This window comes from Copadichromis virginalis, linkage group LG10, assembly GCF_057382275.1.
Source record: "Copadichromis virginalis isolate Kocher_CV1m ecotype Utaka linkage group LG10, C_Virginalis_male_GT1.1, whole genome shotgun sequence".
In the NCBI taxonomy this organism is placed as follows: domain Eukaryota; kingdom Metazoa; phylum Chordata; class Actinopteri; order Cichliformes; family Cichlidae; genus Copadichromis; species Copadichromis virginalis.
This window is the reverse complement of record NC_140627.1, coordinates 11,462,385-11,484,727: the sequence shown is the minus strand read 5'-3', so window position 1 is coordinate 11,484,727 and position 22,343 is coordinate 11,462,385. Positions and strand designations below refer to the sequence as shown.

Below are 22,343 nucleotides of genomic sequence, written 5' to 3'. Positions count from 1 at the left end.
TATATGGTCTAATTATTGGGGGAACAGTATGTAGCACTGGGCTGTATGCATGTTTTTATGAACCTTATGTAACAGAGCACATAATTCACTAGCAGCCACAGATTCCTGTGTACTATTCAAAGTCATTTCAATAGCTGCAGGCAAAAATACTCCATGAATACAATGCATCTATTGACCTTGTCTTTGTAACTTCTGAAAATTGTTGCATCAGAATTTCTTGATGAGTGTGTTTAAGTGTCCTGGGGGTAATTGTGCCTTGCTGTGTCCTGCTGTTTGGAGCTCAGTGTGTGCATGTGTGCGTGTAACTGAACCTTGTGACAGTCTGTCCCTCTCTAAGACTGGAGCTGAAGTGTTGGCGTAATAAATAGCCCCAAGTATGTGAGCATGTGGGTATGTGAGTGTGCAGACTGTCTATAGGGAGCCACGATGTCCCTGTTTGTGTTCCTGTGGACACGTTTTGACGTGAGCATTTAAGTGTGTATTTAGGTAGAGGCACTTGCACTATCAAAATTTGGAGGAACTTGCTAGTTGCATGGGTGGCCTCTCTTAATAATTATGTCATTTAGTTATGATATTATATATAAACATGAAATAGACCTTTCTGATTTCACTTAAGGATGTGTTAATGTACACTATATGGAAAAAAAGGATTCTAACATTTGAATTCAGGTGTTTTCTGTCCTTTTGCCACAGATCTATGAAATCAAACACCTAGCCATGCGGTCTGCCTTTACAAACATTTGTTAAAGAATGAGTCACTCTAAAGAGTTCACTGATTTCAAGTGTGGCACTGTAATAGGGTGCCATGATGGCAACAAGTCAGTTCGTAAAAGTTGCAAGCTATTCCACAAACAGCTGTGAGAATCTTGAGAACTGGATGAACTCGGGCAACGTAAATTTACAGAGTGGGGCTACCATGTGCTGAGGTGCATAGGGTGTGAAAGCCACCAACAGTCTGCTAACTCTGGCATTAACATCAGCACAAAAATGGTGCACCAGGAGCTTCATGACATGGGTTTCTTTAGGAGAGCAGTTCCTGTAGGGTCTAGTGTGTAGGCGGCCTATTACATTTGTTAATATAGCATCGCATGGAAAACGCCAACAACAAGGGGTCAGCAATTTAGTGGTATTTCATGCTTGCTACATCAAAAAACTTGTACAAAAGAATGCTTCCAAGTATCCTCCTTGCAGTGAGGAACACAGCTTAACACCCAAGTATCTCTATCATTATTGGGACTGAAAAAGTACAAAAGTGCACCCCTGGCCTCCAGAAATGTCAACTCACCTTTGTTCTTTCCACCTGAGTGCATCAAAACTTCCAGAATACATTCTACTGACATGCAAGTGCTTGTGCTAATAAGAGATAATGAATTATTCTGGTAAAATGTTGATGAAGTTATTATGTACTGCAGGTGCGTAGACACACACATGCGCACACACACGCACACACGAAACCGCGATCACCCCTTGGCCGCAGCAGAGCAACCCACAGCCAGTGCAACCCACAGCCAGTGCTTCTGCCTCTGCTGATAAAACAGCACATGATATCCAACATAGCAGTGTCCAATCATGTGTCACAGAGTGCTGAGAATATGCAGGCTTTTCCAACCAAACTCCCCACCGGCTAATTTCTGTAATAACCTCACCTTCAGCCGGAGAGGGGAGAGCTAATTAGGCAGATTGCCTGTCACAGAAAATGGTCGAATAAAAGCAAAGGAAAACTACATCGATGCTCCATAACCAGTAAAGTAAATTAGTGCGCACACACTCATCTGTGGATCATATCTGAGACCTAAAAAAAGAAAGCAGCCTAAGGGTGATGAAGTCATCATTTGGTTCCGGTAGGAGTGGTGGCTGAAACCCTAGCTCTGATGGCTGCGGGGCTAGATTTTTAAAAAAGACTTACTAGCTAAAACTTCTCTCCTGAAGAAGAGGTTTTGCTTATGTAGCTCGTGCTCATTAACAGTCATTTTTCTAAATTTGCTAAAAAAAAAAGGGAAATATATGCAGTGCCTGATTGCTTTGGATTCCAGTAGCTCGTTCTAGCAGGCAGTGTGTTAGGAGTGTCACGTCTCCCTCTGTGACCCCATTCTATTTTATCTATCATGACAACTGCATGCTCAGCACAGTCCCTGAGAACCCAGTCCAGGCTGTTGCCATTAAGACGAGCCATCAAAGAGGAGGGGCGGGGAAAAAAAAGAAAAAGAAAAGAGAAAAAAACCTCCTCTCTGCAGCAGTGTAACGCAGCAAATTATCCCCACCAACTGAAAAGTTCTGTGGCAGCAATATGCATTTCTGCCAATCGCTCCGAGGACCAAATGTCAAACTATAGAAAAAGCGGGAAAAGGCTGTACTGATTGTGTCAAACAGTTTGTACAATGGTAGTAGAAAATAGATTCGTGGCACTGTCTGTCACAGAAGAAATAACTTTCCCTTTATGTTGTGTCTGTGGCTGTGTTTTTATGCGCTCACAGCAATACAGTAATAGCACTGCCACTATTTACCACTGGCACAGCTTCATAATGTTTCTTATATGAGTCTTATATGTTTTTCCAAGCACCCCAGAAGGCTGTCCTTTTAATATAGCTTTGCTTATAAGCCACAGTTAATACTCCTTTTCTCAGTTTGAAATGGACTGTGTTATACATATATCAGGTAAACTCATTTTAGCTGCACAATTACTAACTTATATTAGTCTTTTTATGCTGGTGTGCTTTGTTTTTATTGTTCTAATGTTCAGTTCTATGTACCAGGTCTGTCCTTATTGAACTTAAGCTACTTCTTCATGCAGCCCCCCCTTTTTTAGATGAACTCACTCTGATCATAGACTGTATATAAAAGATGGGTGTAGCCACCAAGACCCTGTTTTGTTTTTTTGTTTTTTTGACAAAAACAGGAAAAGTCTGACTGATCACCCCAAAGCATACCCAGCCTTTTGCTCCTTTTTGAGTCTAATGAGGACAGAAAGCTGTAAAAAGAATATCATGCACATTCAGTAAGACTTGAAACTATAGCTCTCATGGCTGGGGACTGCAGAAAAGTGTTTAGTGAAGTCAAAGTTTAAGTGAGCAGTAGGGTCATTTCCCCAAAGAGAGACTTCTTCTTGCATCCAGAGAAGTTGCCTCCTGCTGGCCACAAGAAAGAATCCAAACCTGAGCGACTTTAGCACTTTCACTTTTCAGACCTGGAAGCTACGTCAGTGTTTTATATGCAGTCTATAGTTCTAACTGGCTGACATGCAAAATGCTCCTCCAAGAATCTCTCCATGGTTCCAATGTCAGTGACTCACTATGTAAGTTAAGAGAAATAAAGGTGATGTTCAGTACATGCTAAAGTCTTTTGCTTTTGACTTTCTAGGAGCATTTTTACATATGTCTATCTAAGGCTTTTGTAAAAGAGCTAAATAACATGAGAATCTTATATCATAACAGTAAATGACACAGCCTGATTTTAAACTGGTATTTAGTGCCTGGTGAGATTGATGTTAAAAGAAAAGAAGACTATTTTGATATTTAATGTAAGTTTTTAATCTGACTTAGTTTCTTTCATTTCACTACGTCTGTGTGCCTACAATTGTTTTTGATTTAATGCTATCATTTACAAACACATGAAAAGTCCACCAGAGAGGCTCGCCCTGGGCAGGATTAACTTTTAAGGGAACAGCAGAGTATTTTATGTGGGAGTAGGTAATAGATAATAGGTATGGATTTGTAAATAATTGGATATAATTATTATATTATTATATAATATTATACTACTGTATATATTTTTAACTAACTGAGCAGATTTTGACAATACTTTAAACATACGACAAATAACTTCAAAAAAAGGCAGATGTAAAAGTGAGGTCAGAGGTCAAATGTGACATGACATTTAGATGCAAACTATAGTGTTAATATTTAGAACCTCCATATACTGGCAGCATTTCCTAAATCTTCCAATACAAACAAAGGCTGTGAAATTTTAAGCACATAAAGGTCATTTTATGAAGGTCTGGCCTTATTTTATCACCATTATTATTATTTCAATTATTATCAATCAGTTATTATCACTTTGACCTTCAAATCATTGAGTTAAAGAAGAGGTCAGAGGTCAAATGTGACATGATATTTTAAATCTTTCTATATGTTGACAGCAAACACAACGCTTGCCATACGTTTTAAGCTATAAGGCTTTTTGTCACTCTTCGACCAATAAATCACGAGGGTGACCATGAAGACCGTGGTGGATCTAAGACACTTTTTAATGGCTCGTGCTCTACACTACAAAAAAGTTTGATCAGAATTCATTGAAAACTTTTCAAGCTGTCGTGATTACAGACGGAATGATCTTTCCAGTAAGGTAATCATACAGATCATATTGCATTTAAAGGCTGAAGCTGTCATGAGAAACATGTGGCTTGATTTAGGTGTTTTTTTTTTCTCTTTGAACAACAACTTCTTTGGATACATATCTGGTTGTTCCCTCAATATAAACCATTAAATAGGCTCAGGCACGGAGATCTTTTTATTTTATTTTCTTTGTTTGGCTATTGATAATGTACAAGATGTGATTTATCTTCAATATCACGTGATTCATTTTAAACAATATACTATATAGATGTAAATGCACCATCTTTTCTGGGGAGAATAAGGCTGCATTGACTTTAGGATGAGAGTTGAACATATGCTGCCATCATAAATCAGGGCCAGCGTCTCTGGGAGTTTACCTCTGTTTTTGCTCTCACTGTTCCGCCCCACTGTCTCTGTTCCATTTGGCAATGAATAAATAAAAGGTCTCTTTACAGGCTTTACAAAGTACTCCATGCTGCATTAAGGGTACTTTCTATGTGTTTCCAAACTGCAATTTCCCCTCATCACTCCTCCAGAATCAAGTGACATTTTTAGCAACTTCTTTTTTTTGGATTAATTTTGAATTTAGTAAGCAAAGAAAAGTTGCGTGAGCCTTTCCCCTGAACTAGCTGCCTTTCATTCTGTTTTTGTCCTCACATATTGGTGATAGTTAATGTTGGTGCGCTGCGATGAATCGAAAGAGCAGGCGTCACACATCCATCATTTTTTTTTGATTACATGAAACTGTTGCAAATGAGAATCACTCACCCTTATTTCCATGCCCTCTTTTTTCCCATCCCATGCCCAGCTGCGCTTGGTGAAGTAGTTGACTGTGGCAAACTCAATCAAGGCAGAGAAGACAAAGGCATAGCACACAGCCATGAACCAGTCCATGGCGGTGGCATAGGCCACTTTAGGAAGGGAGTTTCTAGCACTGATGCTCAAGGTAGTCATGGTTAGGACAGTGGTGACACCTGAGGAGAGAATAAAAGATCAGCAGATATTTCATTATTTCTGAAATTAAACATTTGCGGTAATTCAATTCAATTTTATTTATATAGCGCCAATCACAACAACAGTCGCCTCAAGGTGCTTTATATTAAGCGTAAGCAAGTGCCATGTAGTTCCTGTGCATTCAAGAGAAGGAAATTTTCTACCAATGTCTTCAGTCACTGGGAAATTCTCTTCAAAAATTGGATAAATAACAATGTGGCAGTGAACTGTCCCTTTAAAAGAAAGTTACTTACAACTCAGTCATGGTTTGTTTGGGTTTTGCTATCCTGGCACTAAACTCTCACTTTATACTGACCAACATCTCTTTAGAGATTTAAGAGAAAAGAAAGCTGCACTGCAACATAACAATAGTCTGGATTATGGCTAGAAAAAGAAATGTTAATGCGTACTGTCTCTTTAAACCTAATATAGATTCACTTTCCTGGGTTTGGTATTAGGTGTAAGTTATAAACTAAAAATGATGGTGTAGTTCCCTGCATTGCAGAGCTTTACATAATCTACTGTATGAAATCAAAAAGTCTAGCCTCATACAGATGACATAACTCAGTGGTGCATAAACATTCAAAGTACACTGGGTCAGTCTTGCAAGTTCAAACAATGAGAATGTAGAATCTCTGTAATGACCCACTACGGAGGATTTTTCAGGCTATGTTCTTCTGTTCAAACCAGTCGGATGAATGTATTTTCTTACTAGACTTATCTACAGTACAACGAATGAAAATATTGAAAGTTTCCTTTAGCTTATACACAAACAAAGAGACATGCTATTGACCTGCATACATAAAGCACAACCTGTCTAAGCTGCAGGATTGCGTGTAAAGGTAAATCGCTAAATGACACCACTTTTGAAAAATGAGCAGCAGATCTACATCTGCTAAAATTAATTAAGGCGAAAACGATGTCTTAAAACGTTCTAAATTTCGCAGATCATTTCACAACCTGGCCTTTACAGTCAGGGCGAATGGAAATGAAAGGCAGCTCGGACAATGTTCGCCCATCGAAGCGCATCGCTTTATCTGTTCCAACCTTTCTCATCTGATAAAAGACGGATACAAAGGAGGCTTAAAAAGGCTGCAACAAAAGAGTGATACATGGCTATTCATGGGCTGATTGATTTGCAGGTAATGCATTTCTAATCTTGACTTTGTTCCACCATTTACATAAAATTAGAATATTCATCTGTACAAAAAGCAGTCCTCATTACAACCGCAATTAACTGGTGTCAGAGACGAGGACATCTGGTGCTTGCGGTAACAGTGAGTAATGCTCTTATATAAAATGCAGGTATAAATCAAAAAGTATCGAGTCTTAACTAGAAATATAACTTGGAAGGTGACTGAGGATGCAAAAACAAAAAAGATAAATTAGATTACGCAGGTAATGACAGCCACATGCTCTCATAAACCAAGGGACTGTAAGCATGATGGCGAGAAAACTAAAACCAACACAGCTTGAAACTGTCCACTGAGAAAACGGCACTGATTAAAATTACTATCATAATGTGAAGGAAATTGTCCCCTAAAAATTCAACCTCTTATGGGGCTGAAGTGATTCTTAGACGACTGTGTAAGAAAAATCTAATAGTGGGTGTATTTGTGCAGAAGTGAAGGAGATATGGTTATTCAGACTGCACAAAGGGAGCTGGAACAGTTTTTATCTTCTCAGCAACGCTTTGCCTTGCATACATTTTTAAAATCTTTTGCACAATATATGCTTCTGCATGTACCTGTCTAAATGCAAAAATGCTAACCGTGTTTAGATTTACATAAGACTACTCATATTGATTATGCAGCGCAATAACAACAACTGCAGGAGAAGGAAAATTACATTCCTTATTTGAGTACCTTTGAGTTGATCACATCTGACGCAATGTTCTTAGCATGAATCAAGTTCGATGGACAAATTGAATCTATTATTATTCATGGCTTAAAGGGAGAAAACACAGTCAATTGTCGCGATGGCAACTGGGAAATGTCTCTATATTAAAGAGGAATTGTTATGAAAAATAAAGGAAAAATATGACATGTAAATACTTTAAATCTTGTTTTATGTTCTCTGTATTAACAGCAGAATAAAGTCAGAACTGATAAAATAAATTATTTTCAGTGCTCCTGTGCACCTGAATGTACTAAGCTAACTAAAGCTAAAAAAAGAGAACTTTCATGCTCAAACCTTTTCAAACCGTTTACTTGTTTGCCAAGTCCTTAGACAGTGCATTTCTGTTACCTCATCATTTAATAGCCCTCTGATTAACTAGCTTCTTCAATGAATCATTTAATGCATTTATTTGAGCTGGATTTAAAACACGAGATAGCACTCACCGAATACTGTGCGCGCCGGAACGGATTCTCTGTTTAGCCAGAAGGAGACCTGAGACAGTATGACAGTCATGATGCACGGAAGGTAGGTTTGAATCACAAAATAGCCAATTTTCCTTTTCAAATGGAAATATGTTGTCATCACTACATATTCGCCTGAGGGGAAAAGAGACAAACAGAAAAAGATGGAGAGACACAGACAGGGTCATGATTATTAATATACTTGTTCCTCGCTCAGAGCAACACAAGGAAAAATATTTGAAAATTGATGCATTAATGTTTGAACATTAACGTGCATGTGACAAGACGTGAGCAGTATTGAGACAGAAAATGCTTAGATGCTTAAAATATTCCAAAGATGTTGATGCACACTTCCAAACCTTAAGCTACAGACTGTATATAAAAGATGGACATAGCCACTGTGTCAACACCCATTGGCTAGTTTGGCCTTAATGCCTCAAGCTGAGAATGCTAGGTCCTAATGAGCTGAAGGACTGCATTCTCAAAGGTTTCTATACAACATGATTTGATTTTGGAACAACAGGAGTCGCCACCTGCTGGCTGATAGTAAGAATGTAAGTTTAAGTAACTTGCATTGGCTCAGATGAGAAGCTATGTCCATCTTTTACTTACAGCAAGAGTTTTTAACCGTAAGAGACAAAAAAGTATAATAATAACTAAATAATAAAGACTGTAAACAAACAGACTGGCAGATGACATCACATTGATGTCATTAATAAGACATATACAAAGTGTCACATTCTTTTAAGTGCACATTTACATGTTCTTTGGGATGTTTTTTGCTGTTCATATAAATATGTCAATTATACTAGCAAATGGATAAACTCACATCTTCTCCAACTGCCAGCTCTCAGTGCCATGTTTGCAATCTGTGTTACGAAGATAGGACGAAAAACAGATTTCCATCCCTGAGGTGTTTTTTTGGTTTTGTTTTTTTCTGAGGAGAATCAAACCAGAGCTGAACGGGCTCAAATCCTCCCATCCCCCTAGATCACTATAGTCCATTAGGTTTAAAGTTTAAAGCTTTTCCAACCGCCATAAGCTGAAGTGGTTTATGAAAGAAATCGCACTGACTCTATCATGAATCTTTGGTACTTGTCAGACTTCTGTTGGTCTTCTTCCATCGCTGCAATTCTCCTGACTTACATTCAACCCACCAAACAGCACAAACAATAAAGATACTCTCAAGGAACGCATCCTCTGTAGAGTTAAACAGGTGCAGTTATTTAAAGGAGACACACACATACACACACACACTTTTATTTCTTGGAAAACAGGAGTGCCATCTAACAAAGTGGATTCTTGGTGCTTTAGTCTCCAAAGACAACTGAAGTCTGACAGATATCAGCGACTCTGTGGCTCACCTCTTGAAAGTTTCACAAGCAAACAGCTTGAATGCAAAGGTTAAATCTCTCAAAACTGAGAGCAGCGTGGCTCGCTGGTAAGCTGTTTTACTCTTGTGATTTCCAAATGCCCCACTAAAGCAACTTTTTATTTTTAGCTTTACCATTACAAGCTCTTTGGTACTTTATCTAGTCCTATTACACCATTAACTAAAGCTGCTGATTGATGTTAGCGGTACATGATAGTGACTGATAAGTATAATAAAAATGCAGCACATTCTTGAAGGTGTTTGAACTCAAATGATCTATTACCAGTGAGATGCTGCTGCTGTAAATATTTGCAGCATATGTGAGTACCCTGCCCTCACCGTGCTATTTCATCCCTTTATATTAAATTGCTAACATAAGCTTTAAGCCCTCCAATGGGGAAATAACAAAAACATTTATTTTTGTGTGACAGATAAAAAGGATTCTGCAACAGTTTTGAAGATAAGATTTTAAGATCAAATGAATATGCAATCAAAAGAAAGGGCTAGACGATGGTTATCATAGTTGACTCTTGGCTGAACCCCAAAGGAAAGTGAAAAAAACCAAAAAGAAACTTTCACCTCTGGCAAACGTCTTCATATTATCTTGGTATATATGCTGAATAGTTTCAGTCATCATTTTCTCGATGGAGCCAAACAATGCAAGATGAATTTAAACTGACAGAAACTGTTGAGAAACTGCAGACTGTTTATTAATTTGGAAGACAAATTACACAAGAGCCACTATATCTCAGTGGAATAGATTATATGCAGTTTATCTTTCAAAAGTGAGAATTCGATCACTTTTGAGTACTCAAAATCAACTTTTTGCCTGTTCCAGACAAACTCTGATTTCCCTTACAGTGTATTGTATGCTGCTGTCTGTACCCAGAATGGCATACCTGTGCTGGAACTGATGGTTTCTTTGCCAATAACATGTCCCAGTAAGTCATATTGGTTCAGCCTGGAGCCGTCCTCTGCCACAGCGACAGACCTCTCGTCACCCTGGGTCCACAGGTAGATCACCTCATTATTTGTGTAAGCATCTGAGCAAACAGAAGACAGCCCCCAAAAAACAGACAGCATAGGTGAGAGCTCAAAATATGGGTGCAATATTTTCTGTTTTTCTCCTACCTCTGCACATTGTAGGATTATCAGCATTTGCTTTGGCAAAAAGTTAACTGCTGACTTCAGGATCTAAAAGACATTTTTCCTAAATTCCAGTAAGTCATTCATGATAATACGCAGCGTCCATCCAGTATTGATCGGGCTGATAGACCTGCGGCCGATAATGATATCAGGTTTCACAAAAAAATTCCTTTTACTGTGTTCACCACCCTGAGATTTAATCCTCACGCTTCAGGGGATCACTGACTTTTCCTCCATTGCCACTTTTTTAACTAAATGTATCCAAAATGAATGCTCTACCTATCAGCATCATTTTATGTTGAGAGATATAAGCATTGATCCTAACACATCAAACTATATCTAATGCTGTGTTTGAAACAGTAAATAGCCTATGCTTGTGTATGGATGGTTACATGCCCCGCACTATGAGCATACTGAAAGTAATTTAAGCACATTAACTGTCGCTGTGGCGATGCCTAAAGGGTGCAGCCCAAAGAGGGAGAAGATCTTTATTAATAAAATTTTCTCTTAACTGCTTTTGTTATATTACCAAACATCATACTGCAGTGTAGTTTTAGCCTTTGTTTTGTTTTTCTTCTTTTTTTATAGTTCAGGAAAAGGTTCCTAACACCTGCAGAGAACCATCCCCACTGTTTCAGATGTCTGATCTTATATAAAACACTTTTGTTTTGACCATCTGGACTGACTTACAACTTCCAAACTTCAGAGGACAGGCGTGTGCATCCATCGGGAAATCCTCCAGGTGCATGGGGCACTCGGCATGAATGGTCAACCTGTGGGGGCAGAGGGAAAGAAAATGCATCACTGTTCAGTCTGCAGGATGGTTGAACAGGTCATTATAAACAAATGATGATGCATAATGATGTCAAATATTTCTGCAGAAACATAATTTGGAGCATTTTCATAGAGATATGTGAGACATGTTGGGAAGGTCTTATGCAAATTGCTTTATCGTGCATCAAAATTGGCTTTCCCACAAATCCAAATGTAGACCAAATAATGCTTTAATCTCTGAGTTTATTTCAAAACCAGGGATTTGTGTACGTGTGAATAAAAACTGAAGGAGAACAGATTATATCCTCTCTCTCTCTCCTCCTTTGCATCACCACCCTGTCAGTGGTAATTAGAAGGCAGACATGGACTAAATCTCCAGAGAGCACCCAAATTTGTTTCAGTTGGTCAAATGGCCAGGCCACAAAAGGCACTCTGCAAGTAAACAGAGAAATTGTGCACGTTATCTCACTCATACATGTTTAATCAACATCGGGGCTACATTTGCCGAGTTCAAACAACACAGCAACTAATTAAATGCCATCCTTTGGTGCACTAACTCACACATAAACCCCCCAAACTGGGTTATTTAAACTCAATTATACCATATTTACCCTGTACATCCATTGAAAACTGGGTTTTTATTGGGTAGATTCTTTTGGTCTCACTGTTTAATGTTGCAGAAAGTCCCACAAGTTTATTTGTAGCCACAGCCTTAAAATGTGTAACATCGCGGGCTGCCTCCACAGACAAACTTTCTGTTTCCAATTAGCTCATTGTGTTGTATTTACAACAATGCCAAGCCTGTTTTTGCCTCTAACTCGCTTCTGTGCTCTCTGTTGCTGCCTCATTACTGATAAGTGGCTCACTATCTACACAAGCTAATGCTTTACAACATAAATGTGAGAATCTTTTGCATCACACGGCACTTAAAATCAACATTCACGCGCTGTACTTATACTCTGACAGAAACAAAGGCTACAAGAAGACAGAATGGTTTTGATTAAAGACAAAAAGGCAAGCTGTCTTCATACAGAGCTTACAACTATATCATCAGCCTTGCAAAGAAGCGCTTGGGCATAGAGGTACCTTACACAGCATGTGTCAGCAATTTATGGTACTCACAATGACAATGCAGACATGCTGGTGTTTTTTGGGGAGGTGAAGTCTGATAAACTTTGGCAACGTTTACAGAACCATAAAACACCAATGAACACACATTGAAACCTCTAAAAAAAGGTTCCTTTTTCTGTCAGCCACTTCTCCTTAGCCACCCTTAGTAACCTAGTAAATGGTATTTTTTATATTCTAGAGGTGTTTACATTTCAGACTCAGGATTGTAATCAGGTGAAATGGACCACATGTTCCAATATATGATAGAGAGAAAAAAATTAACGAAAATAATAAAATTGCAAAAATAAAATTAGTACTAGTAGTTTTTTGGTAGGGTTGTCTAACATTACAGTGTGATTGCGTCTAAAAATTAAGTTAAATGTATTTTGCTTAATGTTTCTTTGCTGCCTTCAAGCCGCTGAATGGAATTCTTGTCTGAACCGACATTTCTGCCTTTCTTCTCTTAACCCTTCCTCTTGCCTTACAATTTGTTCTGGCATTTTCTCTAAAATAATATATTCCACTTTAATGTATTTAAATAGACCTAGCTTATTATACTTTCAAAGCCTTATTAAACCTTTCATGCCTAATTTTAGTTTTAGCATATATATATTAAAATATATGTATATATTTAAAATCATATGATAATTAAATATATACAGAAAGAATTGGCCACACTTATATGTGCAACCGGACAAAAAAAATAAAATGTATATATATTATAAAAAAGTATTATTTCACCCATCACTTATGCTCTGTTTCATAACCCGAGACTTATCAAATCAAACAAAAACACTTAACTGATTGACAGTGACTGATTACTCAAATTTAATTTAACAGTATTACTCCTTCCAGTATTAATTTATTAAAGTACTGCTGATGACGGGTGACAGGAATGGCAGCACTGTTCATAAACCAAAGCACTGGGCAATTTGAAATTGGATCTGATGACTGGTGCAAGTTAAGTGATCGTTATTACAAAGTAAATATTGATGTGCAAAGTGAATGACAATCGACTGAATAGCTGTTAAAACATGTTACTAAAATATTAGTATAATTTGAGTAGAAAGCTTCATTTGGAAAGCATCGTTTTGATCTGCCCCCACAGAAATTCTTAATTTCTTGAAGGGCTTGAAACATTTGCAGGCATATGCAAGAACAGCCAGACTAGAACAATAATAAAGGAAGACAAAGCAAAGAATTAATGAGGCGACTGCTACCACTGTGCTCTTTTGAACAATGTGAGACATGATGGGTACCACCCAACTATTTTCTAATCCAGGACTGTGGGGGCAGCAGTCTAAGCAGAACCCCACCACCTCCTCCACTTCTTGTGTATGTGTGCATATGTGTGTTTCGGATATCAGAAAGCTTCCAAACCACCAGGGAGTAAAAATTTCCCAAGTGTGTCCCAGAACCTCATCGGAATCTTCTCCCTCCTGAACTCCCTTCTTAGAGTGAACCCAGACATCCTTCAGGAAAAGCTCATTGTGTCGGTCCTTTTGTTTTGCTCGCTACTGACTGGTTGTGGCCATAAGGGAGGGTCTGAACAGTTGCTGCCCAGAAAATCAACAGCTATGCCTTGTGGCTGTTTTCACCACAACAGACCTCTATAGCTGCACTGATCCACTGATCAACCTGCTGCTTCAAGGTAGAGTGATCAGTCCACCCTCTTCCAGCAGAGAACCATGTCTTCAGACTTTTAATCCTCACACTGCTTAGCTGCTTTGCAGTGTATTCACTGTGTACAATAATACAACACTTGCCTTCACAGATACCAGTTTTTATATTTGTTTGATGCCTGTCTTTATTTGTTCATGTGGATCACACCCACTGCCATCACTGAAGTCTTTCTTTAGTTAAATACAATTCTTTTGTTAAAGTAAAAATGTATTTCACTCTGGAAAAGGGGGGGGGGGGGAGACACAGGAGTCATGCTACTAGCAAGCTATAGATCATATAAAACAATCTATTTATTTAGTTTTTTATATACTAAATATACCAAATGTTTAAAGACAAGACAAAAACTTGTGTCTTAGCAGCATTGCTTTTGTATTGTGTTGCTTTTATAGTCACATAGCAGCGTGTTAAGTGAAGCATTACTTCTCAGCTTTGGCCGTGTTGAAAGGGCTTTCTGGCATTGTAAATCCCCAAGTACGGCTGTACAGTTGTATTTGTTTTTGGTGGTCTCTAAGCTGTTAAGTCCACTTAGTAAATGATACATTCGCATACAATAAATTCTTGAAACAGCTTTTAATGACAAATATAAACCTGCATAAACCTCTCTCTCTTTAAAAAGTACACCTGAGTCTTCTCACAAATTAATATTAGTGAGGGACAGAGAAATGCTGAAGAAGAAGCAAGGAGGTTGAGTTAAAATGAGGTGAACTGTAAATGAGTGACAAATGCTTTCACAAAAAATAACCGCAGCAGCGCTGGCAGACAATACCAGCTCTCTAAATTCAGAAATAATGATGCAATCCTGCAGAGCCGAGGCCTTCATAGCATTTGTCAGTTCAGATCCTGTAGACGTGCTGATTAAATGGATTTAAGCAGTTGTTTAGTGAGGAATGTCAATCAAAGCGGGGCGCTATGGTGACGCACTGTGCACTAAACTTCCCGTGAGACAGATTTATATTCTAAAGCCTAATACCTGTGCAGTATGTGGAAATTTAAGGTATCAGTCTCTCCTTGGGAGTGTTTTCCAGTACCTCTAATAACACAGCAATATTTTCATGCAGATCCCCTTCAACTAATCACCCAAAGCTTAAGATAGATGAAAGGTAGCCCTAAAATTGAGAAAGTTCTTTGCCAGTGCTTTCAAAAATACATTCCATATTAAGTTTATGATATGAGTTTTATGATAGAGTCAGTAAAAGTAGGGATGGTCTAAAGAATACTTTGCAGTTTTTCATTAGGGCTTGGCAAGATATCAATATATTTGACAGAATTTTATATAAGACATGACATTATTGATGCTGTACATTGAGCGCGCAGATTTTCACCTACATGCATTTTAGCGGTTCAAAACAGTTAATCTCTCTCGCCGACTGCTCACACATTAGAATTCCAGATCTTAGTGTTTTTACTTTTTTGGCTCAACTCTGCAATGATAGAGGGGGATGCAGTTGTAAATTTGCATGAAGTAAGTGTTTATTTTCTTTATTCAGGCAGTAAAGATGGTTAACAACATTTGGATTTATGTAATAACACTATTTTTACTTGAACTATTCAGTTCATTTCCATTTTATTTATATAGCACCAAATCACAACAGCAGTCGCCTCAGGGTGCTTTACATTCTTAAGTTAAGACCCTTTAATAATGTAGAGAAAACCCCAACGATCAAATAACCACATTTGAACGTGCAATTGGCGACAGTGGGAAGGAAAAACTCCCTTTTAACAGGAAGGAGGGGTAGCCATGTGCTGCAACCATTTGGGGATGATGGGAGGACAAATAGCACACTGCGGAACTATGTTTTTAATGCTAATATTATATAATGTAATAATATTAAGGTCTCTAATGTATAATAGTGTTAATAATATTAAAGTATGCCATACCCCCCCCCCCCCCCCCCCCAAAAGCATTGCAATGGGAAATACAGAATTCCTATAAATGAGTTTTATTTGCTGGTGTTTATTTTAGCTCCATAATACAACTAAGCTGGTTCCAAAAATGCTTTTGGGCCTCTAAGGATTATCAAGGATGCCAAGGATTATCATACTTAATCATGCAACTTTTTCATCATCTCACAATACATTTCCCTGCTTATTTAAACATGTTAGTCCTTGTAATACTACATCAGAGCTCAGGGATCTTTGTTGGCCTTGGCAGAACTGCCACAGCATCAGATCTACTCATGTGGGAGCACAAAATGATTTTTTCACCATTTCATTTTCACCCCTAAAAATCTATACTGACCTTGTGCACGAGCATCATAAAAACATTTCTGCAGCCTTTTCACGGCCTAGTGCAAAGCTGGTGAATGCTGATCGACAGGTTCAGTGTTTCCAGCCAAAGCAATCACAGAATTATTTTTGCTGTTATTCAGTACATAATGGTATTCAGTGACTATGACTGTCTTGCTGATGCTATTTACAGTGTACTTTACGCATGACATACACACAATGACACTCCTTTGATCAAGTGAGTATTATTCACTCGGCTGTCTGCGTGTGATACATATATGGGCCAGACTGGCTGCAAGTCAGCTATCTGACTCACAGACAGGTAAAAAGCACAATTTTATTCCTAAGATGTTAATTTTCACCCTAGTGCCACCACGGTGTTTGCATTCATGCTTTTAAATAAAATGTCTCTAGCTATTGAATTTGCTGATATACACACATCATCTTGTAAAAGCTAAACTAGGTTCTCTCATAATCTTCTAACTTTTCTTTGGAATCCGGGACTATAGTTTCCAATTTTCTTTCTATCAAATGTTCATGTTCTAACTGAAAAAAATATGACAAACATTCCGATTTCATTTGATGAAGGATGAGAATTTTGTAAATTCTCAGCTTGAAAAATGTTTTCAATGATTCAATATTGACTATTATTGCTGCTGTTCCTCTAATAGCCAGTTGAGGCAAGCTGGGAAAGTGAGTCAATAGACTGCCATGTTCAAATATCTGTATATAATGATTAGAGCATATTTATGTAAATATGCCTCTATGTACCCTTAACATTGGGCCAATCTGAATGAAACTTTGCATGGACATGGTGACACATACAGTAACTTCCAGTAACTTCTATATGATCTTTAAAAAACCCCATTTATTATAAATCAAAACTAAGTTTTTAAAAATGTTTTAATATTGGCGACAGAATTTTGCTTGACTTGACTAAATACAGGATGATGAATTTGAAAAACCATTACAGGCCTGGCAAAAACTGCCCACAGGCTGGAGTTTTATTCGTCCAACAAAACAACATTAAGAAGCATTTTTACACACTGATACAGAAAATGGCTTTGATCTTTATGGATAGTTTTCCTTTTCATATGGTGGGTCAATTTTGTTTGAATCAACCCATCTACATAAACTACTGGTCAAAAGTTTTAGAACACCCCATTTTTTTCAGTTATTTATTGTGATTCAAGTTGTTTAAGTCCAATGCATAGCTTGAAATGTTACAAAAGTAAGTGCTCAGATTTAAAAAACAAGGTTCAACAGTATGCCATCAAGCAGACGAAAAGGATGGTTCCACAGTGTGTGGCATCAACTGTCAGACATGGAGGAGGAGGTGTGATGGTCTGGGGCTGTTTTGCTGGATCCAGGGTCGGTGACTTGTACAGAGTGAGAAACTAAACTAAAACAGCTACCACAGAATTCTGCAGTACCCACTGGTTGCACCTAGTTGGTCAGGGGTTCATCCTACAGCCAGATAGTGATCCAAAACTTAAGTCCAAGACATGCCAGAACTACCTCAGGAAAAAAGAACAAGATGGTAAGCTTGAAAACATGGAGTGGCCAGCACAGTCTCCGGACTTAAACCTCAGTGAGATCGTTTGGGATGAACAGGACAGAAGAGTGAAAGCAGAGCAACCTTTAAGTGCCACACATTTATGAGAACTTCTGCAACAGATATATGAAAAACTTTCTGAAAAACATTTGATGTCTATTGTAGAAAGAATGCCAAGGGTGTGTTCAGCTGTTATATCTGTCAAAGGTGGCTACTTTGATGAGTCAAAAATTAGAAAAATTGGGGTGTTCTAAAAGTTTTTACTGGTAGTGTATAATACTACTACTACTATTACTACAACTAATAATAATAATCCAGTCGTTAAGTCTGACGTCACTAGCCGTGTCTGGGCCTAAACTCCGCTGCAGGTCGATCACTATGGCATTACTGAGAGTTGAAAAACTGTCTAAAGTCTTTCATCTTTAATAAAATGATCAACGTTCTGCTCTACCAGGTGTAACAATTGAGTTTAACATCCAGGCATCCATGAAAACGGAATTTATGACATTTAACGGAGTTGGAAGTTAGCAGGAAGTTAGCTTGCTAGCTTCCATCGAAATACAATATAGCATGTCCTGACTGCGTGGTTTTGGAAACAAATTAAAACATACAGCTCTGTTATCACTTCAAACATAAATGAAGAAAGAAAACTAAACAGCAGTGACGTTTGTAGGGTTACTGAAGTTTGGCTAGCTGTAGCTAATGATGTGCTACATGACCGCTAGCGACACAGCTATGTTAGTATAATATAAACAAGCTAACTTTTTTTCCACTCGATAAAAGTTAACGTGAGTGCTGAGCTGTAGTTACATCCTAAGGTTTTAAAAACTGAGCTTAAATAAATGATTAGCGGTAATAAAAGCCGAGGGAGGTCAACAGTGATTACTGACTGTTTTAGGAGCTTTTTGAGATTAAATAGAAGAAAATACAAAACATTAAACATGTTAACAACACAAAAGCCATATTAAACGCAGACTACTTTAGGCCCAGAAGTAGGATTCGTCATGTCATCACTTAACGACCGGTTAGTGTATTTGAGGCTGAATGATAGGAGAGGAATGCTGTCACAGTCAACTGTATCCCAAGCTTCCTAGCATAAGCTTATAAGGAAGCGAGTCACCCTTTCATACATATGGAGAACTTCTGGCTGTAAAAAGTGCTGAGTGCCAGTGGGTGAAATCTTTTATTATGCTTTCTTTTTTCTTTTAGGAATGTCAAAATAAGGATGCTCTCATGCCAAATTAAGACGGTTAATATATCTACTAAACAGCACCTGCAGATTTTTTTTTTTCAAGTGATGGTGTTGACCTCCGAATCACCACAAAAAATGCTCACCTCATTGTGTATAGAAGCGTGCCGTTGTCGACTAGTCGTAGCAGTTTGTTAGGAGTTGTCATGTTGTGGGCTACAGATTTCTTTCCATTGTGGAAAAAAGTATCAGGAGTCCAGATCTTACTGGCCAGGAGGTTGTTGAGGGGTAAAACCTGCATGGGCCCATCGAACTTCAGCCGCTCATCCCTCCAACTCTGGCGAAAGAAGACATCGATGGTGTACTCCTGATGGGAAGAGAGTTTGAAGAAATAGTTAGCAAGGCAACAATTCACAAAACTGGGAACATGGCTCTCATTCAAGCCTTACGATGCTCTTATTTGTGAAAGCATACAAAAAAAAGGCTACATGATGTTAAGTTGAGCCACCTTTTTTGTTCCTTTATTTCCACTTTTGCTTTTCCTGCTTTAATGAGTCAAAGTGCATTTCCTTTTTTGTGTGACACGATTACTGCTCCGTTAACAATGTTGTGTTTCTCTCACACTTAAGGTGTTGGAGCCTCAGCGAGAAAGCTTGTAGAACATCTGTTTCATGTTTTATTAATGTGCGACACAGTATTTCTGCATCGTCACCAACACACGAAAGACCAAACAAACTAAAACAAATGCGGGAAGTAGCTGTTCAAAATGAATTTATTTCACATTATTCATTCAATGGGTCTTGGTGTCCTAGCAACTGCTTTTCCTCGCCAGCTGTGTACAGCGGCTTTGCAGACAGAGAGCTGAAGCTTGAACAGAGTGAGATGTGGGGAAGCTATGCCACAACAGTGCGCAACAAAGGCACGGTCCACGTGTTGCTAGCCATTTTGGAGCTTTTTGCTTGTTCGCTGAAACAGCTCAGGTACTGTGAACTGTAACTGGCTGCCCCCCTGAGTGACACCTTGATTAAGTCATTTCCCATTGGTTTTAACAACAGGATCCCGTCATGCTCAGTGGGAGAGGGTGTGCAGCTTTCATTCAACACAGCAACAGGTCTCCTCTAAACAGCACAGGAAGGACGTCTGTTAATTGATGCGATTGACCTCCTAAAGGCCTGCAAACTTGCAATGCTATACAATAATTACATCGCATCTGTCCTCACAGCAGTGCTCTAAATAAAGCCCACAGAGAGCTTCACAGACTGATAAAAGCCAGAATGTGACTAACGTGCGCAACCCTCAATCACTTTATTTCATCTTTGCCCCATTTATTAATTAACTGCAGTCTCTGGTTCTTTCTTTTTTTAAAATGGTAAATGGTCTGTATTTGTATAGCGCTTTACTTGGTCCTAAGGACCCCAAAGCACTTTACACAATCATCCACCCATTCACACACTGGTGACAGCAAGCTTCAGTGTAGCCACAGCCACCCTGGGGCGCACTGACAGAGGCGAGGCTGCCAGACACTGGCGCCACCGGGCCCTCTGACCACCACCAGTAGGTAACGGGTGAAGTGTCTTGCACAAGGACACAACGAGAGACTGTCGGAGCCGGGGCTCGAACCGGCAACCTTCCGATTACAAGACGAACGCCCAACTCTTGAGCCACAATCACCTACTAAAGAGTTCAAAAAGTAAATCGTTAACTGTTTTTCCCATTAATTATGTCAGACTGATTCCTTCATGCATTAAGTTCTCAGTGCTGTCATCAAAGGACTCTCCAGGTCACAAAAAAGACTAATGACCAAACACATGTGGACAGTAGGGCAACCATGACACTGATTTATTGTTCTGTCCTGTGCATCTTTAACAAAAACTTTCCTGCACAGTCTAAGAAAGTTTGCTCTATCTTGGCATACAAAAAAGGAACCCTAGTAAAACATTTAAATCCCCATCGCCAAGGTTATCCTTTTGTTATGCATGTTAATCACGTCTTTATGAGATGCCAAATCAGGCCTCAATTAGTGTAAAACATGCAGTGATGTAAACTGACAATAGTGAGCTTGGCCCAGCTGGGGTGAAGCCATCATTTGTTTGTTTCTTTTGGACAGAACCTTCTGTAAACATGGGGAATTAATTTGAAGACTGAAAGACAGAAGTGAGGAAAAGTATAGTCAATCTCCACAAGGCCAAATGGCACAAACCATTCAGATGCCAGCTGGTGTTCCTCCAGGGACTGAGTGATTGATTTCTCCTTGACAGAGGAGACAGAGCGGAGCGTCTACCCAACAGTGGCTGTCAAATATCTTTTTTTACAGCAGTCAGAATAATGAATAGATTAACTATGGCAAACAACTCTAATTTAAAGAACCCCTTTAAACACATGACACAAGTATTGCAACTGCATTCATTATTTGTCTTCACATAATACACAGACCATTTTTACAAGATTGCTGGCATCTTGCCTTTATTAGAAAGATGGATATTTGGGGTGATTGATGTGCCCTGGATGGATTCAAAGTGAAAGGTGCAGATGCTCTGCCTTTTTTTACCCAGACAGCCCACAAATAAGTACAAATTCCATAACTGTAAAAACATATTTGCTAAGGATGTATGTTTATTGCTGCAGTTAAAAAACCAATGACATCATAAAAGTGGCAACTGGATCTAGACTACAAGAAAATTTGTGGAGCATGCTGAGCTGTAAATTAAATCATTTGATTGGGCTCTGATAAAAAAAATGTAAAGATTTGCATTTTATGGGTTGAAAATTCCTCAACAGGATGTATAAGCTCACCTTAAAACAAAAAGGTGCCTTTAAATGTTATGTATTGTGGACATGTATATATAACCTGTGAAGGACTGCTGACCTGTACAGGATGTACTCTAATCTGTTCACTATCAGCTGAGACTGAATCTATTTCCCTGGAATCCTAGTTGGATATTCAGTTTTGAAAATGAGCAGATGAAGGGTCACCTTGTAAAGCTAGTGCTGACATAAAGTCAACAGCTTGAGACCAATCAGAGGTGGGTGGTCCACTTCCTTCAGCTGCCCACCCTTCAGTGGCAGGTCTGTGAAACGGCGCTCATTTTCAATTAATCCTCAAGGCTCCCGATTCACAGGAGTGATGTTTGGAGCTATAGTTTAAACTTGGACTTCTGATGTCTGTAGAAGCATCACTGTACATTAACCCTAGACATTAACCCTAACCTAGACTTTTAGATGACTTGGCAAAGGTAGCAGCTGGCAGGATGGGCTCCTTGACTCATTTTACTCCTCTCTTGGTCTCGCATTGACTAAACAATAAAAAATATCCCTGCTTTTGACATTATTGGGGATATAGCAACAACTCTAATTGATAGAGATGTAGTTTTCCGCAACAACCAATTTTTAGCCCACTGTTTGCGAGCAGATCTATTAAAAAATTCTAAAACAATTTGCATGAAACTGTTACTTTTGGAGTTGACTGAAATTTGGGTTCATGAATTTTCAGTAGGATTAATTACCGCAGCAACACAGGAAAAAATGGGAGACATTCTCTTGATGACATACTTCTGGAAGCAGGAACTCAGTTCAGGTATGATGTGGAGGGAATAGTCAGCCTTTG

The 22,343-nt window shown here is 38.7% G+C and overlaps 1 protein-coding gene across 2 annotated transcripts in view; it reads right to left on the bottom strand.

The window, feature by feature from the left end:
• The window catches only part of gabra3 (gamma-aminobutyric acid type A receptor subunit alpha3), a 120,429-nt gene that overhangs the window by 9,352 nt on the left and 88,734 nt on the right, over positions 1–22,343 (bottom strand). For both annotated transcript variants that reach the window (XM_085469797.1, XM_085469798.1), the window contains exons 5-9: positions 18,886–19,106; positions 10,893–10,975; positions 9,956–10,099; positions 7,667–7,819; positions 5,100–5,305 (exon numbers count right to left, since the gene is read on the bottom strand). In XM_085469797.1, the coding sequence (XP_085325923.1) occupies positions 5,100–5,305; positions 7,667–7,819; positions 9,956–10,099; positions 10,893–10,975; positions 18,886–19,106 (807 nt within the window). The remainder of the gene's footprint in view (positions 1–5,099; positions 5,306–7,666; positions 7,820–9,955; positions 10,100–10,892; positions 10,976–18,885; positions 19,107–22,343) is intronic.